This window comes from Drosophila suzukii, chromosome X (assembly GCF_043229965.1).
Source record: "Drosophila suzukii chromosome X, CBGP_Dsuzu_IsoJpt1.0, whole genome shotgun sequence".
In the NCBI taxonomy this organism is placed as follows: Eukaryota; Metazoa; Arthropoda; class Insecta; order Diptera; family Drosophilidae; genus Drosophila; species Drosophila suzukii.
In genome coordinates, this window is record NC_092084.1 from 500,660 (window position 1) to 528,641 (window position 27,982).

Here is a 27,982-nt window from a genome sequence, read left to right on the forward strand (position 1 = left end):
ATTTCATAGTTCCCATTTCGAAAAATCTCATTGGAAAAATATGGTTATAATGCTCAATATAACTATTATTAGGTTGTTCAAATATCAAATTATATTCCTTAAATTGAACTATCCTTAATAAACGATGTCCATTTGAACTTGGCGGAGTACATTCAGAACAAGAAAACAAACCGATCCAATTTTTGTTCTGGCGAGTACCGTAAATGTGATTAGTATTCACTCGAATATGTGATCGCTGCTAATTAAAACATAGCTGCGGCTTGCAATTAACCCACTGAGCCCCAGGCCATCGCTCGCACATCCTCTCACATTTCAACTGGCTTTCTGCAGCTGAAATTGATTTTCGAGTGTGTAAAATTTTCCAATTACAGACTTTGGAGAAGGACATCCACACTCGCACTTGCATGGGCGCAGGTCTATATATATATGTAGAGCACTCTGAAGGAGCTTTGGCTCTCGGATTGGGATTGGGACCTGGTTCTCGGGATCGAGATTGCTTCGGGGCACATGAAGCGTTGCTAAAAGCGAGTCCAATTAGTAGCATTACTACTAACACTTCAATTCTGGCCACTGGGGGCCTCACCCCCACTTTCTCCGGGGTTTTCCGTCCCTCTCCAACTTGGCAATAACGGCAATAGTCAACAAAAACAACAAGGAGCCAGGGGCGAAGGAAAGCCGGAGTGAAGCAATGGCGCCAAAGCACGGCCATTTTGTGTGCACAGCTGTATTGGTGGGGAAATGGGTGGCGAGTTCGAGGGGGTGGGGTCAGAAGGTCGCAGAAGGGGTGTGGTGTGTGGGGCCTCGAAAAGTGGGCACTACGCTAGTTGTACATCAGTTGGTGGGAGTGGCAGGAGCGTAAATTTGCATTTAACGTTGTTTGCGGTGCCCACAAATGGAGTCTATCCTTGTCTGCTCCCCATTTACCCTCTTTCTCCCTCTATCTGCGTGTGTGTGTGAGGGGCAAGAACTCAACAGTTAGACGGCCAAAAAATACTGGGGAAGACCGAAACAACCACAAAACGATGCACAAGGACAAGAACGATGAGAGGATAAACGAACGACCCTACCTATACAAGCAAATAGGCACTGAAAGAATTTTATTTTAATTACTGAGGGTGAACTTTTCTCGTTTGGGAACTGAAGTGATCTTGAATTTTCAGAAATCAATCGAGAAATAATTTTTTTTCTATGGTTTGGGACTGTAAAATATTGTGTTGGTGTTTGGGCCCATGCTTAAATTTAGATTATTCTATTTACTTTTAAGAATTGTTGCCAGTGGTGAGGAACATACACGCGTGCAGACAGTGTCAGGGAAAATAACAGCACTATTCAAACCAAAAAGCTTTAGAAATGTGCTGTTCCGGAATGACAGCAGCGGCTCCCGAAAACTAACAGCACATACATAAACAAACATAAAAATGCACCCCCTTAAAACGCACATGGATACTGTCTCCCACACACACACACACAACCAAGGCTGGCTCGTCGAATGCGTTGCATATTTTCAGGCACTTAAGCTATTTTCATGAAATGTACTCACACAGGCACATATGCAGATTGCCCTGACAGCAGAACCACACCCACTTTAACCCCACACAGCCCACCTTAACTGTGCTCGGCTAAAAAAGGAAACTACGACTACAAGTACACACTCCGTATTGATTTTAATTGAAAAATTGTTAATTTTCCATGCCAGTAGCAGCAGCAGCAGCAGCACCGACTGCCACGCCCTCCCATATTCCACCGCCCTCTTTTCCAGGCCCGCCTCGCCTACCTTCGCCCCCAACTTTCCCTCAGCTTTTCGCTCGGAGCAAAGAGAGACGAACTTGAAGTGAACTTGTTGTGCTGCCAATTTTCGCCCGTACGTGTGTGCGTGAGTGTTTGGCCTTGTGTTAGTGAGTGTCTGCGAGTGTGTGTGTGAGTATGGCTGTGTGTGTGTGTGTGTGCATTGCTGCTTCTGCTGTGTTTTGTCTGGGTAATTACACGTTTCTGTGTGAATAAATTTCCAACCCCGCAAAATTTCGAGGCGGATTTATTCATTCGCTTTTTGAGTTGACTTTGAAAGCCCTTGATGGGTTTTTACCGCCTTATTGGGACGTACATGTAGGGATTCGGATGGCAGCTGCAGGTTTTGCTTTTCACTGGGGACCGACAAACTAAAATTGGCCCGAGATGCTAGTCTTCCTTGCCATATCCTAGCTTCCGTCTAATGGATTTGTTAAAATATTTTTAAAAGACCTATATAAATGGTATAAGATTAGAATAAAAGTCGTTTTGAGACCATGGACAAAAACTCTTTAGGTTCTAGAAGTAATCTCTTACATAAGTAACCACAGCTCTTTTTTGTATAGGTGAAGTAAAATAGCAATTAATCAAAAAAACATATTCTATTCAATCAATTTAAAGTTAAGTCTTCACTTCCGTTACCACAAATATAACACTCTGAAGTCTTTTCCCTCAGTAAGTTGTTGAAATTCTCCTCAGTGTTGGCCGTTTTGGAAGTTCTACGAAACTAATTTATTGAAGTGTCGACGCTTCCAAGTGAAAAATGTCTGGATAGAGAGCGACCGCCGCCGAATGGAAGTGTATGCGAGTTGGGTCCAAGTCGTGGATTGTGAAGTCATGGAGTAGCCACGCCACAGTCCTCCGATTGGCACACACAAGATCCCTGGGAACCCGAAAAAACCGGACCGAAGAGAGGGCAACTCACCAGACTTGTGGCAGACAGGTCTACTGCCCGATGCTGCCACTTGACGGAACACCGTCTGCGGTGCTGGCGATTGACTTACCCGCCAGCTCTGACCAACCTTCACTGAAAGTAGCTAAATCAGGTCTACAGGCTTTTAAAAATATCGGGCATTTTTTTAAAGAAAGAAAGCTGGAGGTAGTTATATTATGTTTTAAAAATCCTAAGCTAAAATGTAACGCATACCATTTTTATTTGGTGGTGCCAGAAAAATCTTCAAAGATTTGAGTTCACTTAACTGATGCATAAAAGTAGGCTTCAAAATATAGAACGCTGTTCAGTTCACTTTTAGATGAATGCACATTTTACACACCTTGTCAGTTATACGGGGGTGGCAGACAAATCACTATGGCCTTGAAATTTCCTTTTTTAGGTAAGACACCTAAAGAATGCAACAATATATTTTAAACTGGGAAGTACAATGAGTGCAATCAGAGAGAGATTCTATATTCTTTATTCACTGCATACTTTTAGACACCAAAAATGTATTTTAAAGGGGATTTTAAAATCCCGGTGTTTTGAGTGGCACCCCCAATATCAAAGCCCAAGTGGTTTCAGTAATACGTCCGTCTAAGCTACTATCGGTAGCCAAATTGTTTGGCCATATCTACATATTGGGCCCTAAAAACCGAACTCAGCAGCTCTGATTACCTACCTCAGCTCTCATTTCGCTGCATTCTTCGTACTCCATTCTCCGCTCTTTAGTCTTCGCCAGGGATTCTCGCCGTTTCTCATGATCGTGAAACTTCTTCATTTTGTTGACTCTGCGCCGAGTACCAATTCGTTTAAAATGGTATCAGTTCCAAGAAAAATATTATTTTTTCATAATTTCTGAAGTGCCTTAATCTGTTCCCTGCAGTTCGATGTGCATAATCACGGCGATCGGGCGAGCACCCCGTTCTGGATCTTTTCTGGTCTCTGGGCTGGCTTTCTTGAGTGAATACAGGCGGTCTGGAGAGTTGGATCGCAGTGCCCCCTTAACCCCTCGTCGCTCCTCGAGGTGTTGACGTGCCACGCCGCACAAAATAAAACGTCAATCTCAAGAGTTTTTCCTGGTAATAATTAGTAGCTGAGGTGGGCATTTAAATACTCGTCGTCTTCCATTTTTCTCCAGTGATTCTTCTAGTTCTCCCGCCATCGGCAAATTCCGCGTATTCGAGTATAAATACACTCGCCCAGCAGCCGAATAATAATGCATATAATTGCATTTTAAGTAGTTGCTGCCTGGAGTATTATGTTACCTTTGAGCTCATGTCATCCCTGACATCGTATGCGTATGCCTGGTACTCTTTCTTTTTTCTCCTTGGCCAGGGAACGGGGGGCTGGATAAGTGGATTTTAATATTCCGCACTTGAGGTTTCGAGGAAGATGCACCGAGAACCCGAACAGCAAGTGGGTGGCGATGCTAGCAATCGGGAACTTAGCCAAAGACTGACCTCTTACTTTAAGTATATACATTTGGTTGTTAAAATGCGGTTCCTATCGTATATATTACCATGATAATTTGTTTTAGATTTTAATAATTGTACCCACACCAATCAATTACCACTCATTTCCGCTACAAACAATTGATAAACGCCGGTTTCGGCAAGTAATCCCCGAATAACTTCCCCAGTGAATACAGAGTTTGTGCTCTCTGAAGGGTTTTCAGCCCTAGAAACATCGTTGCTCCTTACCTTAAAGTCAATGGCAACAATGTGCCGTTGTGGTTTGTCCAAAGGTCCTGCGAAATCCCATCCCCGGAGTCCCTTGGGAGTGTTGGGATAACATTTCCGGGGTGAAAACGCGGAGGGCAAGTGCGTAACAAGTTCCCGCGAAGGATGGACAGCGGATGATGCTGCGATGACACGTGTAAGTGCAGCCACATTGTCGCAATTACACTTCTTTTTTGGGTGGTGCGGAGCGCTCCCGTGTTGCTTGTTGTTTATTTCGGGTGAAACCCCGCCCCCGAACACCACCCACTGCGCGAAAACGTGACCTCAGCCGGATTTCCCACTTCTCCGGCGGATGGTAATTACTCTTCTTGCACGCACTCACCATCACCATCCGCATTATAAATATCATCGAACTTATTAGTGCGAAATGAGCACAGTGCTCACTCATTTGTCCAATCTAGCTCATTCAACCGTTTTTTTATACTATAATCATATACTTTAATATTATAGTTTAAAATTCACAGACATAAAAATTTATCAAGAAAATATATCGTAGATATCACCAAAATGTAGGGAACAATTCCCCATATATATAATACACAAGTTATTAATACTAAGGTGACCAAAAATTATCCATTAGGCTATACCATATTTTATATGAATTCAATCAGTGTGTTGTGAGACCCAAATTTAGCCCATCAAACATACAAATTGATTTGATCTCGAGTCCCAGGCCCAATTCAATCACGAAACTAAACAAACACGACCAAAAAAAGCGGGAGTGAGATAATTGAAGCACTTTTCCCCATTAACTGTTTAAGTGGAGCCGAATTAAAACTCATCCGACAATTAGGCCCCGTCTAACGATTTTCTGCAGCTGTCATCGGACGAAGAAGACCAGTTAGCCCGAAGTTCCGAAGTCCCGAAGCCCCGGTCCAAGACCCAATCCAAGGAAGAGGGCAATCTGTTGGAGCTCTCGATCGCCCCGATTGAATAAGGCCTATTATCGCGTTTTGAAAGGCGTAATTATCGCATGACAATTCAAACGGAATGTGTTAACTCACATTTGTATTTACTCAATAAACATTATCGTCAATCGTTCAGATTGGGAAACCAGTCTAATTTCCAGCTCCCACACATAAAACTCGTTATTGCAATTGGACTCATCGAGAAATATATATATGTACCTATATAGGGGGAGAGGAAGTGTGAGAAACGTCGTGTTGTACATCGGGAAATTAGTCATTTCGAAACTCTGTTATTTGCTGGGTCTCACTGTTTACCTAGAAGCAAACTGGGAAGATATATTGAAAGCCAGAACTTGACTTAGCTATTTGATTTGAATCGTAATACATTGTATGTAACCCATGATCAAATACTATTTGATCAAATACTATACCATGATCAAATACTATACAACTTTAGATCATACATAGGTCCTTCTGAAGTAAAAAACATTTAAAAACCAGAACATTTTTGAGATATTTTGAATATATATTAATTTTATTTTCAAAATCCCACGATGACAAAAGTACGAAGCTCCCCTTCGGGAAACCAACGAGAGGAGGCGTACGAATCGTAATTACATACAACCAATTGACGGGTCTATAAATACCCATGGGCGAAATCCACAAGCGAACACAGTTGCCCCGTGAGGCTCCCAGCCACTCGGCAGTGCATTCAACTCGAAAAAGAAAAAACTCGGATAGCTCAGGTGGAACGAGCTGCGATAGAGTGAGTCACAAAGCCTGGCCACACTGCGCACGAACTTAGATTGCCCTGATCACTCTAATTCCGCGACTATGGCAAATTTTGGGTAATTTGCGCCAAACGCCTTTCACTTTTTTCGCAGCATTGTCTGCACCCGAACAATGGAACCCGAAAAGGGAGGGGTGGGGGGAGAAAAATATAATTAAAAAGGTGTTATTATATTTTCACACCTCGACTGCGCGGAAAAGTTAACAGACTAAGTCTGACAGGGCAGAGAGGGGTTAAACAAAAAACGTCAACGACTCTTACGAATTATTTGCAGAATCATCAAATTAAAGGTTTGATGTTGATTTCAACGAGCCCCACAGCACGAGGATGAAGACGACGCTGCATAGCCACATCCACACGTCCCATATCCACATACATCACATTTATCTGTATGTGCAGTGAGAAACTGAACAGTCATGGCCTGCAACTGGCCCCCTTCCGATCGAGTGTCTGTATAATTTTCGTTCGTTCTCTCGAATTGGCTGTCATAAGTTTTGAGTAGAAAATTGGTGTGCAACAAGCAACAACAAATCCGATTTCATCTGGCAGGGCAAACAGCGGTGTTGTTGCTGTGGCTTGCAAAGGATTTATTGATTGCAATAATGAGTTATACTTAATTTTCTCGCACCGAAAGTACCCCGAGCCACTTGACGGGCTCTGAAACAAGAAATCCCCTTCGAAGGCCCAGGGCGCAATAAGCAGGATAGCGGGGTTTCAGGTAAGATATGAAGTGAAGAGTGGAGATATTCAGGAGTTTATGCATCCCTGTGGACGGCGATCCACGTAGTAACGAATTTGTATTTGTATTATATGTAGGTACAATTTATCGCCTTGCCTTTGATATCATTATTATTATTATCACTGCTAGTTCACCAAATTCAGACAAAAAAGGCACTTATTTCCTTTCTGCCGCCGCCCTGTCCATTTGTTAAAAAAGCAAAGTTTTGACACTTTCATTGTTTGTCCGGGGTCCGAAAGCCACTGAAAGGGTTGCTAGCCGGCGGAAAATTAGGCGCGGCCCTGTGCAATTAGGGCAAATAGTTTTCCGAACTTTCGGAACTCGTTCCTTGATTGATGGTCATTCACGACTGGCTGCCATTGATTGATGTTGGTCCGAGCGACCCTGAGAAGGGGTGGGGGCTCTCGTTCAGCGGTCGTTTCATCTGACAACTTCCATTTGCGCCCCACTAATCCACACTTTCATCTCTAGCAGCGCATATTTTCCAATTTTCCAAGCCGAAACCGAACATGAAAATGAAACTGAAACGAGATCCAGATACAATTGACATTATTAATCGCGTTTCACGCTAATTTGCAACAACAAGTGGCTTAAACGGGAAATATTTTACAATTTGAGCTCCGTGTGCCCCTGGGGACGTGCGACCGGCAAACAGAAAACACTTGCAGAAAGGAGGTTTTGAGAAAATTAATTTTATAGATTGAAAACATGGCTGTGTGCCGGTCCCCGGGGGATGGGCTGCTGTGTGGGTGGGGTGGAACGGGGGCAATGAGCCTTGTCATCTCCGGACTTACCACCTTTCCCGTAATTGAGGAATTGTCGGCGAATTATGGCCGCACAATGGACACGGACGGTGGGGCTGCGCAGCATGATCCAGACTATTTATATGGCGCAACTCAAGCCGCAGAAGTTGTGCACTTTATCAACTGTTGCAATTTGGAGGCGTGGCGCCACGCGGCGATTCCTTCTGCCTTCTGCCGGTGACACTTCAATTGGTTTTACGCAATGCAAAATAAATTCACAAAAAATACTAGATCCACTGGGCATAGGCGAACACGGGCTGCTCTCGAGCTGTGTGTGAATGCCAGGAAAATAGGTTTTGGATTTCCTAACTTAAGAATATCTTTAAAAAATCTCTGAAAGGCCCTCTGGAATTAAAAAGAAATACCTTGTGTGCTAATCTATAAGAACAAATGCGAATTACATATTGCAAGTCTTGGCTTACATAAGCAAAGGGTACCCGAAAGCTGGCGAGCCCGAAGGACAACCCGACCAAGGCGAGTTGGGGATTTCCTGGGGCGGTAAAGTGGGTGGTGGGCGCAGGGGGCGTGACATGGCGCCTGCCACGATTCAACTTTGCTTGGCACACGCAAATCAGACAATTTGTATCCAGCGGCGAATATAATTGAAAAATGATTGGTTTACCATTAATGAAAATGATGATGACAACACAACGGCAACAACAACAACAACAACAACGACTGCTGTCATGGGCAGACACCTGCAGTTGCGTCTTCGATTGTTGGGTCAATCGGCCATCGAACGCCCGATAATCGGGACAATAATGACAACAACAAGCGCGATAATACGAAAATAATGGCGACTCAAGTGTGATAAAGTAATCGTTGAGTGCCGACAATGTGCGAATTTAATGTGCAAACGAGGGGGTCGATTTAATTGGCCGGTCCATTATAATACACATAGCAGCATATAGGGTTCTTTAGTATGCTTTCGCATAAGATACTACCTATGTCATTGGGTTGTATCGATAAAGCATAAGACAAAATGTTGCTAGAACCCTTAAAAGTAAAAGGAAAGAGATATATCAAAAAGTGAAAATATGTAAAGAGGAAGAGAATTATTATAACAAAACTACTATCCAAATAACATTTTTTAGAAATAGAATAGTTATTTTAATGTGCTCCTATTTTAACTGCTTATGTGATATTTAAGCCTGAACTAAACAGAGAAATATCCTTCCATTGGTTTTAGTTTTGATATTCAAATATATTCCTGATTTCCGAAGTGCATCGCCCAAATGTTCTGGAATTTCACAGTCAAACAAATCAGCCTCGGGGCTGTTCGTCCTGCTCCTCTCTGCTCCACAACTTCGAGGAGCCGCCTGCCGCCCGTAAAATGCCGGAAAAGCAACCCAGTCCCAGTCCCAGTCGCCTCGTAATCTGTGTCACAGGACTTAGTCGCATTGCCGCACGTCCGGCAAGGAATTCCTATTTTGCGTAGCTACCCGGGAACTCGAGGAACGCGGGACTTATTAACATTAAATCGCTGGCAGCTGCCTGTCGCCGCAAATTGGAAATTCCATCATTAATTCTAATAAGATTATTAGTTCCCCGATCGAGCAGTTTGGCTCGGGGTCGGGGTCGGGGTCGGGGTCGGGGATTTGTATTTCGACACCTTGAAGTCAAGTCCAATCAGCCGGCCGCAAAACTCCGGTTCTACGGTTAATGGTTGCGGTCGGTGGTCGACGGTCGTGCGAATCGCAGTTCCGAGATATATATTTGGCCGGCCACCCCCAGAACCACCACCCATCGATGGTTGTCCGGACAACGCTCGAGTAAATCCAATAAGCATAAGTGTGCACCAGAATCCCAAGAGATCTGAGGCCATTGAGTGCGAAATGAATGAAATTAGCGCGCGTTAATCATAAACAAACGAGCGGATAAAGGTTTTCCCGGGAAAGCAGGGTGATTTCGCTGGCAACAACCCTTTGTGGAGAAAACCAAGGACTGGAAAACAAACAAACAAATTGCAACAGTTCTCACAGTGTGGATACAGATGCGGATGGACAACCTGCTGCGATGACACGCGTTCCCTGCGCACTTGCCAATTTGCGATGATGTTTACGACGAAGATAACTACTCAACTGGGAAACCGAACTTGGGGCAGCACGTTTTAGTGAGTTCCTAGATGAGATTTACTCCGGCAGAGATTTATGTGTCGGTGGTTTTTTATGAGAAAGTACGTCTGACATTACAATGTAACATAGGGGGAAGACAACAGCAAGAAATGTCATGAAAATAATAATAAGAGTGGTTAGGAAAGGTTTTTACGCTCATTAAAGATATCAGTCTCATCATATCAGAGAAAAAATCAAGTAATATATGCTAATAACAGAAATAAGAATTGGAAACTGAATATGAAATACACTAGATAAAATTACATTAATATTGTAAGTTTACTTACGACTTGTCGCACACGGGCATTGATCCCTGAGTGCAGTTACTTCAACAATTGTTTTTTACAATTAAAATCAAATGAAGTAATAATAAATCAATGGAGCGGAACATCCTTAATGCCGTAGCAGAACCAAATACTTCAATGGGGTTACCCCCAATTTAAACAACCACTTAGGCAGAATCCCTGAATAGACGTGTAAACTACTTAGATTATTGCATACACTAATTGTCTCGCAATTGTTTAAGTCAAGTTCTGGCATTGCACCACCCACAAACCGCCCCTTTAACCCCCTGTCGCCCCGTGTGTTCTTCCAACGTAATTAGAAAATCGGTTCATTAATCATTGGGCATTTTAAACATCGTTTGGTCGTAATTAATAGTTCAACGGCAATGGCAATTGCATTGCCAGCCCAATGTCGAGTAAAGGTCATTAATACGAGAATAACTCGCATGTGCAGTTTTCCTCTGGGCTCTGTACCCAGTTTCCCCTCCAACCCCTGTCTTCTTCCTTTAACCCCCTTAATAACGCCAAAGTCAAGCCTTTAGTTCCGTTTGCGTAAATTAATACTCGACTTACGAACAGAGAATAAACCAAAAAATCATTTCGCATTTACATTTCTTAATCCGGAAAGCTGAAAAGCTCTCTGCTCCGCTTTCTGCGAGCAGACCTTTTTTATTGAATGAAACAAAAAGAGTTCGCGACCGTTAAACTCATATGAAAGTTGGAAATTGAAGTTCCAGCGGAAAAACGGGAAGATGGCAAAGATAAAAGGGGCAGACAACCGATGAAGTTTATGGCAAAACTCAGTGGGTTTTTAAGATACTCTTGTCAACGTAAGGAAAATATTGGAAAGTAATATTCTAAATTACTAAATCTAAATTGTAGTGACTTGCCATTCGGTAAAACTAACTATTGGTAAAAATTCCAGTTAATATTAAATGTTGATCCTCATTAACAAGGCACTAATATTAGAATCTTGTTTTTAAAATGATTTATTGCACCGTATACCAAAGCCTAAATGTATTTTCTGCCAATAATAAGACTTTTAAACTCCTTCTCGAAACTGTTATACCCTCCCGGAAAGAGTTTGAAAACCGAATTCCACGAATGTCAATTGAATATTGCATATAAACTGCGGACTGTCGTTATGAAATTTCCACACGCCTCGCCGGGCTGACTGACTCGCAATCGCTTGACTGTAGTCCCTCGCCCCATAGAGGCCTCACGGAACCACCCACTGAGGCCCCACTGAACCACCCAACCACTCAGTCGTTCGAGTTGATGAAGTAAACCAATAAAGGCCGCACACGAACTCAAAGGCAAATTCCCTCCCGATTGCAGGGCAAAATCGAATGCACAGGTGCACATGTCACCTGAAAAGGACGACGAGTCCTGCGACCCGTTGCATATGCAATTTGCGCAATTTTGCAGCCCCAGTAAGCAAATATTCGCCACCCCCACCCACAATCCGCACCCGTAATACCCGGCGCTCCCCGAAAATTCCCATTGATGGGGGAATCGAAACACTCCCCCATTGAGAACCATTGATTGGTTACCAATATTTTAATTATGCCGGAAATGGCCAGAAGGCCCGTGACCTCTGCGTGAATGCAGTCGCCCAGTCAAATTGCGTTAAATTGGTTTGACAATTGCGAACGTCCGGGCGACCAAGGGTTAAGCAGCATCGGTGTCCCTGAGTCCTGAAATTCTGGATAAATATCACAAATACACTACTTTCGACGTGGATAACACACTTTAAAAAACTTTGGGAATTGGACGTACTACTTTTTAATAATATCCTCTGCTTAAATCTTATTTAATGTATTAAAATGTGAAAAAAATATTCAGAAATCGCTTTACAGTGACCTCATCATCGGCCAATTTCGCTTGGCCAGCCAGCCGAATGTCCGATAAATCAAAAGGCGTTTCCACCAACCGGACAAGGGGCGTGGCCCCTTTGGCTGTGCCCCATAAAAATGCCCGTCGAACTATTCACCCCTTACACGCCCCTCCAAGAAAAATAATAAATTTTCAATCAGCAAATTGATGTCGTGATACGCAGCGTATTGGAATCGAAGTTGAGATGGGAATGGTCAAGTAATCATTTAGCGGCAGATTGTCCAAGCTGTTATCTATATTAAAGTGGTTGCTTGCGCGGATCCACGGGGGATTTAGGGGTTCAAACCAGACCCCCCCCCCCCCCAGACACACACACACACCACAACTAAATCCTGGATCCGTCACTGAGTGGTTGGCATTATCCACTCCAGTCAAGATTTTTCGCATTTTAGCAGAGTATTGTTAGATGGATGTTTTATGTTTCAAAGTCGAGTGCGTTAGCATCAATTGATTAAAATTGTGATTATGGCTGCCCCGATATTTAGCCGATTCAGAGTGGATTTACTGGAAAATAAATGTGATTGCATTTTAAAACTTAACAGTCTCATTTCCATTTTAAAAACTTGAGAGATCAGTCCTTATCCTTGGCTTATTTTCGAGAATCTTTAAATTTAATTAAGTTTATGTTATAACATTTTATAGAAAGTTGTTATAATAAATTTTATAGAACAATTATTGTGATTTTTTAATATCTGAATTTGTTTTCATTTTCACTGACTTAAAGAATCCCGATTTTCAAGTGGTATACCTCAATGAATTTAGCATTAAAAGTTTTCTTTTCAGCGAGGGTCACAATTTTAGCCCATGTTCATGTTCGATTATTCCGTAATTCCAATGGGGTCCAGCATGGGAACCCAGAACTGAACTTCTAAATTCCATAAAGTGACTTATAGGATCCCGATCTTGAAGTGGGATGCCTCTTTGAATTTGTGGTTTAATTCTCTAATATCCTACATTCAAAGTTTTCTATTAAGCGAGGGTCAAAATTTTAACCCATTTTCATGTTCGATTATTCCGTAATTCCAATGGGGTCCAGCATGGGAACCCAAAACTGAACTTCTAAATTCCATAACTTGACTTATAGGATCCCGATCTTGAAGTGCGATGCCTCTCTGAATTTGTGGTTTAATTCTCTAATATCCTACATTTAAAGTTTTCCTTTAAGCGAGGGCCAAAATTTTAACCCATTTTCATGTTCGATTATTCTGTAATTCCAATGGGGTCCAGCATGGGAACCCAAAACTGAACTTCTAAATTCCATAACTTGACTTATAGGATCCCGATCTTGAAGTGGGATGCCTCTCTGAATTTGTGGTTTAATTCTCTAATATCCTACATTAAAAGTTTTCTTTTAAGCGAGGGCCAAAATTTTAACCCATTTTCATGTTCGATTATTCCGTAATTCCAATGGGGTCCAGCATGGGAACCCAAAACTGAACTTCTAAATTTCATAACTTGACTTATAGGATCCCGATCTTGAAGTGCGATGCCTCTCTGAATTTGTGGTTTAATTCTCTAATATCCTACATTTAAAGTTTTCCTTTAAGCGAGGGCCAAAATTTTAACCCATTTTCATGTTCGATTATTCCGTAATTCCAATGGGGTCCAGCATGGGAACCCAAAACTGAACTTCTAAATTCCATAACTTGACTTATAGGATCCCGATCTTGAAGTGCGATGCCTCTCTGAATTTGTGGTTTAATTCTCTAATATCCTACATTTAAAGTTTTCCTTTAAGCGAGGGCCAAAATTTTAACCCATTTTCATGTTCGATTATTCTGTAATTCCAATGGGGTCCAGCATGGGAACCCAAAACTGAACTTCTAAATTCCATAACTTGACTTATAGGATCCCGATCTTGAAGTGCGATGCCTCTCTGAATTTGTGGTTTAATTCTCTAATATCCTACATTTAAAGTTTTCCTTTAAGCGAGGGCCAAAATTTTAACCCATTTTCATGTTCGATTATTCTGTAATTCCAATGGGGTCCAGCATGGGAACCCAAAACTGAACTTCTAAATTTCATAACTTGACTTATAGGATCCCGATCTTGAAGTGCGATGCCTCTCTGAATTTGTGGTTTAATTCTCTAATATCCTACATTTAAAGTTTTCCTTTAAGCGAGGGCCAAAATTTTAACCCATTTTCATGTTCGATTATTCCGTAATTCCAATGGGGTCCAGCATGGGAACCCAAAACTGAACTTCTAAATTCCATAACTTGACTTATAGGATCCCGATCTTGAAGTGCGATGCCTCTTTGAATTTGTGGTTTAATTCTCTAATATCCTACATTCAAAGTTTTCTATTAAGCGAGGGTCAAAATTTTAACCCATTTTCATGTTCGATTATTCCGTAATTCCAATGGGGTCCAGCATGGGAACCCAAAACTGAACTTCTAAATTCCATAACTTGACTTATAGGATCCCGATCTTGAAGTGCGATGCCTCTCTGAATTTGTGGTTTAATTCTCTAATATCCTACATTTAAAGTTTTCCTTTAAGCGAGGGCCAAAATTTTAACCCATTTTCATGTTCGATTATTCTGTAATTCCAATGGGGTCCAGCATGGGAACCCAAAACTGAACTTCTAAATTCCATAACTTGACTTATAGGATCCCGATCTTGAAGTGGGATGCCTCTCTGAATTTGTGGTTTAATTCTCTAATATCCTACATTAAAAGTTTTCTTTTAAGCGAGGGCCAAAATTTTAACCCATTTTCATGTTCGATTATTCCGTAATTCCAATGGGGTCCAGCATGGGAACCCAAAACTGAACTTCTAAATTTCATAACTTGACTTATAGGATCCCGATCTTGAAGTGCGATGCCTCTCTGAATTTGTGGTTTAATTCTCTAATATCCTACATTTAAAGTTTTCCTTTAAGCGAGGGCCAAAATTTTAACCCATTTTCATGTTCGATTATTCCGTAATTCCAATGGGGTCCAGCATGGGAACCCAAAACTGAACTTCTAAATTCCATAACTTGACTTATAGGATCCCGATCTTGAAGTGGGATGCCTCTGTGAATTTGTGGTTTAATTCTCTAATATCATACATTTAAAGTTTTATTTTAAGCGAGGATCAAAATTGCAACCCATTTTCATGTTCGATTATTCCGTAATTCCAATGGGGTCCAGCATGGGAACCCAAAACTGAACTTCTAAATTCCATAACTTGACTTATAGGATCCCGATCTTGAAGTGGGATGCCTCTGTGAATTTGTGGTTTAATTCTCTAATATCCTACATTTAAAGTTTTCCTTTAAGCGAGGATCAAAATTGCAACCCATTTTCATGTTCGATTATTCCGTAATTCCAATGGGGTCCAGCATGGGAACCCAAAACTGAACTTCTAAATTCCATAACTTGACTTATATGATCCCGATCTTGAAGTGGGATGCCTCTCTGAATTTGTGGTTTAATTCTCTAATTTCCTACATTTAAAGTTTTCTTTTAAGCGAGGGTCAACATTTTAACCCATTTTCATGTTCGATTATTCCGTAATTCCAATGGGGTCCAGCATGGGAACCCAAAACTGAACTTCTAAATTCCATAACGTGACTTATAGGATCCCGATCTTGAAGTGGGATGCCTCTTTGAATTTGTGGTTTAATTCTCTAATATCCTACATTCAAAGTTTTCTATTAAGCGAGGGTCAAAATTTTAACCGATTTTCACGTTCGATTATTCCGCAATTCCAATGGGGTCCAGCATGGGAACCCAAAACTGAACTTCTAAATTCCATAGCTCGACTTATAGGATCCCGATCTTGAAGTGGGATGCCTCTACGAATTTGTGGTTTAATTCTCTAATATCCTACACTTAAAGTTTTCCTTTAAGCGAGGATCAAAATTGTAATTCCAATGGCGTTCAGCATGAGAACCCAAAACTGAACTTCTAAATTCTATAACTTGGATTATAGGATCCCGACTTTGAAGTGGGATGACTCTACGAATTTTTGGTTTAATTTTCTAATATCCCGCATTAAAAGTTTTCTTTTCAGCGAGGATCAAAATTTTAACCTATTTTCATGTTCGATTATTTCGTAATTCCAATGGGGTCCAGCTTGGGAAACCAAAACTGAACTTCTATAATCCATAATTGTGTTATTGGATTCCAATTTAGATTTATATTTTGCATATTTTTTTTATTCAAAACTGTACAAAATTATAATAGGAAAAAGTGATTTATTTTACAAAATCCTGAGAATATTTTTCCACTCACTTTTTTAACAATTTAATCAAAGAAAACGTACCCTCTACTTTTGTTGAAGAAATTGCAACAATATATAATGTTTGTGTATGCACTTATCAGTATGTTAGTCTCTTCAAACCCAATTTCATGTTGTTTTCTAGAGTCACTTTTGTAGGCATTGCGAATCGGTCTGGCAGCGAATTTCCGTTTTGGAAATTTATGGCATTTCCCTCTTTGATTTCCGCACTCAAAAGGCCCTACCGAAATTGCCGGCCCCGCTTTTCCGGTCGCCACTCCGGTATCATAATGACGATTGGATCCGATTCTGGATCTGGATGATGGGATGCTGAGCTGCCGGGTCTCCAAATTGCAAAATGATATAATTCAATGAGAGTTGATTAAATTATCAGACGAGCCAGTGGCCTACGGACGTGGATGTTGCTGCTTCTCTGCTGCTGCTGCTGCTGCCTGTGTACCTTGTTAATGAAATTTTCCGCTCCTTTGGCAGAGGCTTCTCGGGCCTGTGTGTGTGTATTGTTTACACCAGCTTCTGCCTGTGTGTGTGCTGTGTGTTTGCCATTTATTATTGCAAAATGCTGCTGGTGTTGCTGCTGCAGCAGCCTTTTGTCTGTTGTTGCAGCTGATGATGGTGACTGTGACGTTGACGTTGCATGATGAAATAACAAACCGGATTAATTTGATTTTGCAGTCAGAAAGGGCCAAGACCCAAGCCCCAAGACCCAAGATTCAGGTCCCAGTTGTCGGTTCCCAGTTCCCAGTTCCCGATTCCCAAGGCCCCAAGTCTCAGGGTCCAAATTCGGAGGCTGCTCTTTGCCAGGAGCAAAGTATCCGGGTGTGTGGAAATTAATTTGACATCCGTTGGCAGCACTCCGGAGAACAGTGGAGGGTAATTTCAAACGCGGGACTTATTTGCACTTCCACGCCTGAGTAATCCGACTAAATCGCAGGCTGAGTCACACTCCGCACAGTGCTAATCAGAACTGTAAGGCTTTCAGAGGATAAATGGGACAATTAGATCTCATTCGTGTAGAGCTACGCAGCTTGTATTGATCACTTGCGATCTGTGGCTAAGTTTTATACAACCTGACAAAGTCACATAAAATAATATTGTAAAGGTAATACCATTTTACCAATATAATTTAAACATTATTTTTTAATTCTATTAATTCTATTTATGAGTTTCACAACGTATTATATCTTATTGATCGATAATGATTGATCAAATATAATATAATAACATAGTCACATAAAATAATATTGCAATAATAACAATATAGGTACAATGAAAGATTTTTTCCCGATTTTAAGTGATACATGATTCCCCACTTTAACAATAATTTAATTAATGTTATGGAATTTACCGTACCAGTCGATCGGCACTCTGCCAAAAAATCCGCGACAAGTTGTATATTTTCTGGGCTGCAACGAAATGCACTGAGTGGCTGCCTGGAAACTATATGCATGAAATTATATAATATATATAAAGTGGACCCCTTTGGAAGTCAGAGTTCGGGCTTGCCAATTTCTCAGGCAAGTGGACTTCAAGATTTATGGGGCTCCTGGTAGGCAACCAAGTCTTGTGACAGAACCCCAAACCAAACCACTTTATCATCGTTTTTCCGGGGCTTTTTCCGAATTATTTTTTCGGGAGGAATGCCACGCCCAGTTGCCCACTTAGCCCGCGCACACGATTTGTGGCGATTTGTTCAATCCGTGGGGTTGAGCTTGAGATTTGGCTGAGCTTCTGGGCTTTTGGTGCCTGATTCTTGGCAAGCGAATTCCTCGCCAGTTTTTAACACCCTTGGCCCCCTGCTTAACCCTCTGTCGTCCCGTATTTTCCACTTTTCGGTTTTCCCTGCTTTGCATATATTGCTTTTTTATTATAAATCATCCTTCTGCTGCTTCCAAGAGCCACTTCAGCTCGGGCTCTTTTTCTTCGACCTCGTCCTCGTCCTCGTCGATTTCACATTGCTGGGCAGCCTTCTGGAGGTCCTTCCCCCTGCCAGCCCCTGCCACCCCCTCCGATCCCTTCTCGCCCTGCTCCTGACCCTCCCCCTTTTGCGTGCAAGACTAATAGCAGAACTAAACGATTTGATGGACCAGAAAAATGATGACTTCTTCTCCAGGACGGAGGGTACGAATTCCGTACCGGGGGTGGTTGAATCCTTTGGCCCGTCTGTTTGGCAAATCCTTTTATTGTGACAGTTGTTGTTGCCGGCCGCCTTTTGTGAACAACATTTAATGTTTTCATATTATTATCTTTGTTGTTGCCGGCGAAGAATCGGTTTAATGTTTCGGAAGATAATCTAATTTGGTCACTTATATGCGAATATGTATATCATTTGCCATTATGTGTGGAGCAGCAGCGACTGGGTTGTCGATGGTGTGGCATCGATGTGCTCTCCACCCGAAAGGGCTCGATTTCCAGGGGAATATTCAGTTAGTAGGTCGGAAGTGTAAGACTTAGGATCGTTAAATCAAAAGACTATAAAAAGCCAAAGCTATATTAAATTAGAGAAAACATCCACATACATTAATATATATATTACTAATAATTTGTAAGGCACTAACAAATTATTTAAATAATTTCTTAGATCCCTTTTTGTCTATCCATCTATATTTCAACAACACCCCTGTCTTGGAACTTAAACTTCAAGTGTGTATACATGTCTTTGTGTGTTTGGGGCAGCTGAAAGGTTTATGGTTCAAGAATTAGCATTTAAAAAACATTCCATTTACATTTTTTCAATTTGAATGAGTTTTTGTTTAATAATTTGCAATTTGCATTGCATTTTCCAAGACTTAGACTTGATAGCCATTGGCCACTGATGAGGTCGATGTCCATATGGCGAAACACTCTAAGCGGAAGAGAAAATGGGGATTCATATTTAAATAATTTGCAATGAAACGCCCGGAGAAAAACGGCATGGTATAATCAGTAAAAAGTAAACCTTCTTAGCAAATGAGGTGAAAAATATGAATACTATCTTAATGAGATGATTTTACCCAATAACGATAATAATTGAACGTTTCTTTTCAGGTCTGGTTCCAAAATCGCCGGGCCAAGTGGCGCAAGACCGAGAAGGTCTGGGGTGGCAGTACGATTATGGCGGAGTACGGACTCTATGGGGCCATGGTGCGACACTCGCTTCCCTTGCCGGACACCATCCTCAAATCGGCCAAGGACAACGACGCGGTTGCTCCCTGGCTACTAGGTATGGAGCAGAAATGTAAATGCAACAATCATATCGAATCTATCAAACTAACCCCACCAGCATCCACACTCGCATCTCGCTATAGAACACTTTGCCAAAGGTTTTTCAGAGGGGGATACATGGCCTTTCAATCAAGTCTTAAGTTTTACTTTTTACTTTTTTTACTTTAATAGTTTGCTTATACTTAAATCCGTATCAACATTGTTTTTATTTTAAAGGCACCCATTTTTTTTAGACAGCTGTATATGTGAACTCCCATATAAAACACATACCAATAGCAGGTAACCTTAAGGAGGGTTTAATTAAATTTCGAGCCGCATAAAGGACCACGGCTCGGGGATTATAAACAGATAGCGTCCGGGTCGAAAATTGTGAGCATATTTGACGAGCATGTCCAACGACGCTTTTCCACTCGCCGTCATATGTTGCGCACATTTCCCGGGAATGACTTTGCGGATTATCGGGGGGAATCCCCCGGTACAAGTGTCGCTGGTTCGGGGTGACTGCGCTCCCTTATTCGTTAATAATCGCTTAATAAATGCAAAATGCACACGCTACGAGGACGAGGACGAAGGACGCAGGTCGCAGGATGAGGGCCCGCCACTGAATTCCCGTCTTATTTGGCATTTATCGTTTATCTATTCCCATTGTGCGGCGGCCTTCGAAGGGGTGGTGTCGACTGGGCGGTTTGATGTGCTTCAGCGGATTTTACGAGCTGGCTGACTCGATAATTAATTCCCAAGTAGCCGTGGCCAAAGGCTCGCTAGAACTTAAGTGGCTTATCGAGGACTTAGCGGATTCCTCGCCGGGGAATCGGACCAGGAATAGTTTTTAATTAAGTTGACATATCGACAATTAGTTGGCAATTCGTGGGACCCTAAATTGGTATAGAATCCATTATTTTGACAGCATATTTGTTTTAATTTCTCTACTTAATATAATAACCAAGCCCTGTTCCCTTTCGTAATTGCTTTAATAATAATATCAGCAAACTTTTGTTTTTTGTATGTATTGCAGTCAGTACACTGGCTTAACTACCATACGAACACAGCATTAAAATATTTTTGATTCAAATTCCATATCATGGAACTACATATACATATAATAACATTCGTATTAGTTCTGTGAAATATATGTTATGAGATGATCCCAAGGTCCCAACAAGCCCTACAAGAAAACATTAAATCGAAAACCACTGAGTCATCCATTCGACTTCCCTCGACAGGTATGCACCGCAAGTCGATCGAGGCTCAGTCGGCGCTCAAGGACGACTCGGGGGTGAGCGACCACGAGGACTCGGCGGGATCGAAATCCGCCAACTCGGAGGACCTCTCACGCGCCCGCGCCCTCAGCTCCTCCACCGAGTCGCTGAACGTGGTGAGTCCTGCGCCCAGCAGCTGCACCAACTCCGTCTCCACGGCCCCGCCCACCTCGACGAGCGGCTACGTGGGGGCGGCCTCCTCGGCGGCCACCACGCCCACCGGGGCAACCACCAACAGCTCCGGCAGTCCCCACATCGAGATGGGCTCCCCCTCGCCGCAACTGCAACATCAGCAGCAGCAGCAACAGGTGCCGCTGTACATGAGCGGTGGGGTCGGTGGGGGTGGCTGCGCCCCCAGCTACCATCCGCTACTGGACGCCGCGAATGCCGCTGGCGCTGGAGCGGCGGCCTCCAGTAAGGATTTCCACATGATCATGAACACCGCCGTGGCAGCGGCAGCAGCAGCTGCCCAGCAGCAACAGCAACAGCAACAGCAACACCAGCAACAGCAACATCAGCAACAGCAACACCAGCAACAACAACAATCGCAGGTCATGGCGGCAACACCTGGCTTGCACGCCCACAACTTGGCCGCCGTCCTCATGGAACACGATCCGGATACCTTCAGGTGAGTCTACAGCCAAATTAAATTAATATTATTTCTTCATTGTTAATTTTATTTCATTTTAAAATCATTTTGAATGATGCTTTATTAGCTACTTATTTGTTTCGGTCATTTTTGGCCGATGTTCGGTTGTGCCTATTGGTTGATTTTTACATTTTTATGGGTCTTATTATATGTTTGGAATATTTTTAAAGTAAACTTATATAAAAGTGCGCAAATTAACCGTGCAATGTGTGATCCAGGAACAACTCAATCGCCTGTCTGAGGGCCAAGGCGCAGGAGCACCAGGCGCGCCTCCTGAACAACGGAGGACTCTTCCTGCAGGTGCGCAGGTTCGCACAGGGCCAAGTGCAGGTCCAGGATCCAAGTGATATGTTCAAGCTCAAGGAGGAGCACAACAACAACACCCCACAGCCTATTTCTGCCTCCCATTCGGGTTCCCAAGCCAATGTGAAAATGGAGCTGACTGCCAACGGATCGCTGAAAAACTGCGAGGAGGTCTAACAGGAGCCCCAAGGAACCCACATTTCTCAGTTTCCCCAGTTGCAAGTGCTACGAACCCAAGACACACCAAACCAAATATAAGAAAACCTTTTTTTTACTAGACCCTAGGAACAATACTCTTGGCATAAGCATAAGATCTGTAATCGAATATTTTAAACAGTGGCATGGGCCGCCTTAAGATGTAAAATACAATATCGAAATACTTTTAAAAAATTATTCATCGAAAATAATTTTATTTTTAAATTTAAGTTTAACACTTTGGGGCACCAACGAAAATGTAAGTTGGCTAAAATAAATGTAGGAATATATGACAAATCAAACCGTTGACCTTTATTTGGCGAATTTCTATAGTTTAAGAAGTTATTTATATACCATTGCTTTAATCCATGTCTTGTGTATGAAAATATTCAGTAAAATTCAAAATTTTTATCATGTAGAGGTTGTGGAGAATGAAGAATAAGTGTAGAGTGTCAGAGGATGTGGAGAAGGTAGAATAAGTGTAGAATGTCAGAAAATGTGGATATTGAAAAATAAGTGTAGAGTGTCAGGTAGATGCATAATGCAGTGCATGTACAGAATGTAAAATAGGTGTAGAATGTCAGGTAGAGGATGTACATGTAAAATAGGTGCAGAATGTCAGTTAATGGTCGAATACAATTTGTGTAAATTGTATCAACGATGTAGATTGCACAGTCTGCGTAGACTGTATAATATGAGTAGAATTTTAAATGTAGATTACCCTTACCTTACTTTATTTGACTATCGGTCATGCTCTTAACAGTAGCGCCCTCTATTACAGAAGTAAGTCGGTCGCCAAAGCAGTGCATCGATAACGTAGTGACTTGCGTCGGTAAACTAGTGTCGCCAATCTACTTCGTGTTACATAGAAGACGGATGTGGCCTAGTGCGCTAGAGCGCCTGGATTCGTTTCTCCACGCTTCATATTGTTCTTTAGAAGTCCCGGTTCGACTCCACCTTAGGTATTATAGGCTCCATTCGCCACACGCTCTTCGACATATGTATTACGAAGCAGTGTGCCAACGAAGGGGGAGATTAACACTTCTCTGTAGGAAGCTGATGGTCGTCGAATATGATTTCTAGACCTTCAGTGCCAATAAACTGAGAGACAATCCTTTTTTGCCTCTTGCATGGTAGATTCTTTTCTTTTGTTGTTTTGATAAGTTTTAGTTTATTTTTTGTCCAAAAGCTCTTCTACAGAAGAATACTTAGTGTATTGTCCGACACAGTGCAAAGGATATGGTGCCAATATGAAAATAATTAGGTCCCCAATCGTACAAGAACGGTATATAGTCCCCACAAAAAGTTCGAAACTAGAATCGTTATTGCATTTAGTAATTTTTATAGGTTTATTTTGGTTGCACATGATCTCAGGCCTCCCACTTTTAATCCTTTCAATAAGGCCCCAGGGCAAGGACTCGGGATGTGCCACAATTCCAGGTTTTGCCAAAAACGAAAAGCAGGGAAAGCAACAACCTGTAAAACCTATTTATTTTGTCCGCATTAGCATCCGAAAGCGTTTGCATAGCTGTGGTTAGGCAGGTCTGGCGAAGGGGGGTCAAAAACAGTCCAAAGAAGGTCGAAAGGGGGAGGAAGCGGGCGCTAGGCCCGTATTTCAACGCGTCACTTAACTACCGCAACGTTTGGTCTGAATGAAATGGATTGGGGGGGATGGAAATGCCCCAAAACAGTCTAAGGAAAAGCGTATCAAATGAACATGATCCTCAATTAAAAAATGGGGATACGATTAGCTTAAAAATATGCCAAACGTTATAAATTAAAGAACATTTTGGGTAAAGAATTAGATTATTTTTAAAGTCAAATTTAAATAATTGGTAAGAAGCTCACATATTAGATTGAAACCATATTGATGAAATAGGAAAATTATTCCGAAAACTTTTATACAATTTAAGAATATTTGTATGTTTTAGACAATTTATTTAGAATGCATTGGTCATTTTATTTGTCGTCTGATTTCCACCATTCAGAAAAACGAATTTTCACCAGTGCAAGACCAAGCCAGATAAATTGCACGAGGAACGCCGGCCTGACTTTGATTAAACGCGCGTTTGATTTGAAAATGATTTCATTAATTAAGGAAGGTCCGCCCCTTAACCCCGCCCAGTAACAAATTATATTTAGAGCACAAGCTATCCCCAGTCCTTGTGGTTATTAAGGCCCTCAAGGACTTCTTTCGTCTGCCGACCATTGATGTTTTATCGCAGATATGTCGACAGCTAATTAGGCCAGGAAAGAATTACGAGCCGGCTAAGATTGCGATTGCCATGACACTCGTTCCAGTTCAACTGCGGCCTTATTAACGAAAAACGAAAATTTTGTAAACTGGGTCCTGTTCCAAATTGCCGACTGCATAAATCACTCGCCGGCAGGAAGTGCGGACCCACAAAAATTCCACAAATTCAATATGAGCTCGGTCCACACGATTGCGTTTCAATCACTCAAGGATTGACCCTTTGCCCCGCTGTTCCGCTTTTCCACTTTCCCGCAGCTCCATCCTGAAAGAAGGCTGAGTAACTGGTAAACAAGACTAATTAATTTTATTTTACGTGACTTGCATGGCCGATAAGTTCGATGGAGGGGCAAAAATTAGTACCCATAAGGTATGGGAAGTGCTAAGAGCTGACGGCAGAGAAATAATTAAATGATCATTTAGCTAAAAGGGCGAGGAAGCACAGTCAGAAAAGTGTAACTGTGTTAGCACCAGTACAGGACTGTACATATGTACAGGATTGGAAAGCACCCCTTGAAAGCATTAGTACACTTTATAAGCCTGCTAAATTATTTCATACTTATGTACATACATACTCTCCTTCGAACACTTTCAGTGTTTGTTCTAACGCTGTTTGGGAGAAACGCATGAATATATTTCGCTCTTCATTAGGTCGTTAGGCAGACTTGGCTGAAAATTTGCTTATGCTCCGCAAACAACTAACTATACAAATCGCGCCAGAAATAGACAGGAATCGGGGCGAAAACTTCATCAAACTGACAACAAAAGTAATAATAATGAGGCGGCAGCCCCGCGCAGCAACAACAAAGGCCGGGGCGAGAGTAATAAAACCAAGGTGAGTTTGTATTCGAGGGCGTTGGGTGGATATCAAAAGCCAACAATGGCAACAGCTTAAAGAAGCCAAGACAAAAACAGAAGCAGATAAGAGGTCTTCGAATGTTCGTTACAAAAATTCAAGTTAAAAACAAACAGGTCTGGATCTCTGCAGGTCACTCTTGCGATTTTCCCTTGTTTAGGAACACACATTTTTAGAATATTGCTTCACACCTCAACCAGATGATATGCTGTTCCAATTAACACAATTTGGACAACCATGACCACACACTGATTTGTAAATAATAGATACATTTTACTTATAGGTATACAGACAGATATGTATTTCCATTTTAGCATTATAAAACATTTGTATATAACAATTCAGATCATAAAAATGTTCACAAAAAGCATCGTGCTTAGAATTCATTTACCAACTAACTACTTTAAAGTTTATTTACTTGTGACACACGAATATTACTTAACTAAGGTACAAAAAGTGTGTACAGATCTGTTGTACATGTGTATGTGCTCACGCTTTGTTAACCAGTTATCAGGTGAGAAGCACAAAAAGCAAAAGACACAGTACGAATATCTCTTTGGAATTTTTCTCTCTTCAGTGGCTTCCATCCGGTACTTATCATGGTTTTACTCCCTGCTACATCTATAATTCTTTTTGGAGTCGGCTGGCCCTATCTGCTTCACTTCTTGACCTATATCTAGCGACTATTAGATAATACATCCAATAACTGTTCCGACGACCAAAGCTTTCCACATTTTCCGACCTCAGCGCCTCACTATCGGACTGTAGTGCTCAATGCAACCGATACTCGCTCTCACGCACACAGAACCTCGCTCTCGCACAGATACACACTCAAACCACTGTGGGGCAAGCTTAGAGTAGCAGAGCCACCGAAACCACACTGGGATTGCCCATCGGAATCCAAGTCTATACGGTTTGGGTGGCCACCTCCCTTTGGCGACTGCGCCTGTAGTTCCCGTAGGCCTCCAATCCGTTGATGCAAAATGCGGTCAGCCCGAAGAACTGAAAAAGAAAGAGAGAGGGGGTATTAGATACGTCTAGATAAAATTGACTTTGTGGCCATCAAAGTCAGATATTCTCAGCAGCTTTATTTCTAAAGTAATTGCTTAAATCTGCATGCTCACTCCTAACTTGTAAACTTTACTACTTCCCGAGATCCTAGTCCATAGGGACAGATAGACAGACGGACGGACGGACAGGACTACCATTTACACACTTTTCAAAGAATACAAAGTACTCTGCGTGGCGAGGAACGTTTGGTATCTAACTGCATTCGAGGACGTCCAGAAAACAAAAATATTGGCTATAGTAGCCAGTGTGCTACTACCATAGAGGCCACATAAAGCACCAATTTCCCCATCAGAAACCGCCCAAAGGCTGACCGGTTTTGGGCGGACTTGGAACTCCCTCCTCCGGGAGCAGAACTTACCGCTGCCGCCGTGTAGGCCCCGATGTCGAGGGACAGCACGAGGCCGGAGGCCGCGAAGTAGGCCAGGGCCAGGGAGGAGTGCACCGCCAGGGACCAGAGCGTGGGATCGCACCGGCAGAACTGGCGCTGCCACACGCGCAAGAACCTGGCCAGGAGTAGGGCCAGGGTGGCCACGAAGCCAATGGACACCACCGCCAGGTAGAAGCTGCCCCGGAAGTTGCTCACGCGCACCGGTCCGCAGATGATACACAGAATTCCAACGAAGCTGCACAGCTGTTGGGGGAAGCCGAAGATGAGTGGGGCAATCAAGGGAAATCGAGCACATGACTAATTACCAAGCAGGCCAGCTTGCAGAGGCCCGGCATGCTGAGCAGGTACTTGCGATCGTAGTCCTGGGTGCCCGACATCGCGCAGAACCTTCTGTTCCTCAAGGGGTCCGGCAGATCAAGAAGGTCCGGATAATCCAGTCAGTCCAGCTGTGCCCCAGAATCGAGTCAAAACACAGCGCGCCGACTAGCTGACTAATTCATATTGCGCTCGCCAGCACGCACAGAACGCCACTGAAACACGAAGCACAACAAATAATACTCAGAATTCTCCCATCGTCTCGCCACACCGCACTCGGCGAATAAACAACAATTGCGAGAGAGCGGCCACACATGGCACAGTGGGGCAACAGGCCGGGAATGTGTGCAAATATACAAAAAATAATTTATTTATTTTAATATTTATTTTTTTTCGCTAGTAATTTGTAATTAAAATACAAATGAAAATTGCTTGGTTAATAGGGTGTCTACCATAAGTTTCCTTCTTTAAGTATTGTAAGTAAATGCAGAGCTATAACGATAACCCTTTTTCTTTGGTTAAGTTAAAAAGTTCTTATCTTTTTGTTGCTCAATCTGCGTCGAATTGAGTGTAAGAGTGATTGTGCCTGCGTGAGCTACGTTTCTTAGCTTCATTATCCAAATTTTCACTACGGAGTGTTAAGGGGTGAAACATTTAGTATGACTCACTTCCTCCAGGGACATTCAAAACGAATGTTTGTTAAGCAAGGTGACGGCTAGTGGGGTAAGAAAAGCTTTTTATACAAATGACGAATTAAGCTTTTTCCGAACAGAATAACAAATTATGTTTTTTTCCCTTTCAGCTGGAGATCGCCTAAATCTCTCCCATCGTTCCCTCGGCCTTCCTCCTCTATCTTCCTGGCAGCATCATTTGTTCTAGAACCTAAATCCACTCCATAAGCTAAACTCGGCTTCACTTTTTTGTGTCGCTTTCACTCGAAATTCAAATCGAACTCGTTATCAGCTTTGGCCGAATCGTTTGTTTTTGTACTTATCGTAGCAACAACAAATTGATTACGTAACTAAGCACATAATTCGTCACCCAAAACCGAAGTGCAAACGCAAATCTTTTAAAATCAAGTGCAATTCCGGCGTGATTCTCAATTCACAACGAATAACACAAACCGCACATCACACCAAACAGAATACCAAAGCACACAAGCGCCAAACAATTAAATTTTCATAGGTGGTTTTGGAATACACTGCCTAGACAGATGGATAGAATTGTTAGAATTATTTTAGTGGGTTCTTAAAAATGTTTGTATTATGT

General features: G+C 42.3%; 3 protein-coding genes across 5 annotated transcripts in view; 1 reads left to right on the forward strand and 2 right to left on the reverse strand.

The window, feature by feature from the left end:
• Nucleotides 1-22,128, forward strand: part of Vsx2 (Visual system homeobox 2) — a 38,926-nt gene extending 16,798 nt beyond the window's left edge. Inside the window, exons 4-6 of one of the 2 annotated variants that reach the window (XM_017081778.4) lie at nt 19,250-19,439; nt 20,650-21,313; nt 21,553-22,128. In XM_017081778.4, the coding sequence (XP_016937267.3) occupies nt 19,250-19,439; nt 20,650-21,313; nt 21,553-21,814 (1,116 nt within the window). In that variant the 3' untranslated portion in view covers nt 21,815-22,128. The remainder of the gene's footprint in view (nt 1-19,249; nt 19,440-20,649; nt 21,314-21,552) is intronic. The other variant, XM_017081779.4, reaches the window with a different exon arrangement.
• The window catches only part of RpL35 (Ribosomal protein L35), a 187,574-nt gene that overhangs the window by 146,008 nt on the left and 13,584 nt on the right, over nt 1-27,982 (reverse strand). The window lies entirely within an intron of this gene.
• On the reverse strand, nt 25,211-26,928 carry LOC108015023 (uncharacterized). Its single transcript, XM_017081251.4, has 3 exons — nt 26,704-26,928; nt 26,369-26,641; nt 25,211-25,941 (listed from the first exon to the last, which is right to left on the reverse strand). The coding sequence occupies exons 1-3, from the start codon at nt 26,773-26,775 to the stop codon at nt 25,846-25,848; spliced, it is 441 nt and encodes a 146-aa protein (XP_016936740.1). The 5' UTR covers nt 26,776-26,928; the 3' UTR covers nt 25,211-25,845.

Coding starts and splice junctions, on each gene's coding strand:
- LOC108015023 (XM_017081251.4), bottom strand. CDS start 26,775: ATGTCGGGCACCCAGGACTACGATCGCAAGTACCTGCTCAGCATGCCG. Junction 26,642..26,703: donor TCTGCAAGCTGGCCTGCTTG/GTAATTAGTCAT, acceptor TTCCCCCAACAG/CTGTGCAGCTTCGTTGGAAT. Junction 25,942..26,368: donor GGGCCTACACGGCGGCAGCG/GTAAGTTCTGCT, acceptor TTTCTTTTTCAG/TTCTTCGGGCTGACCGCATT.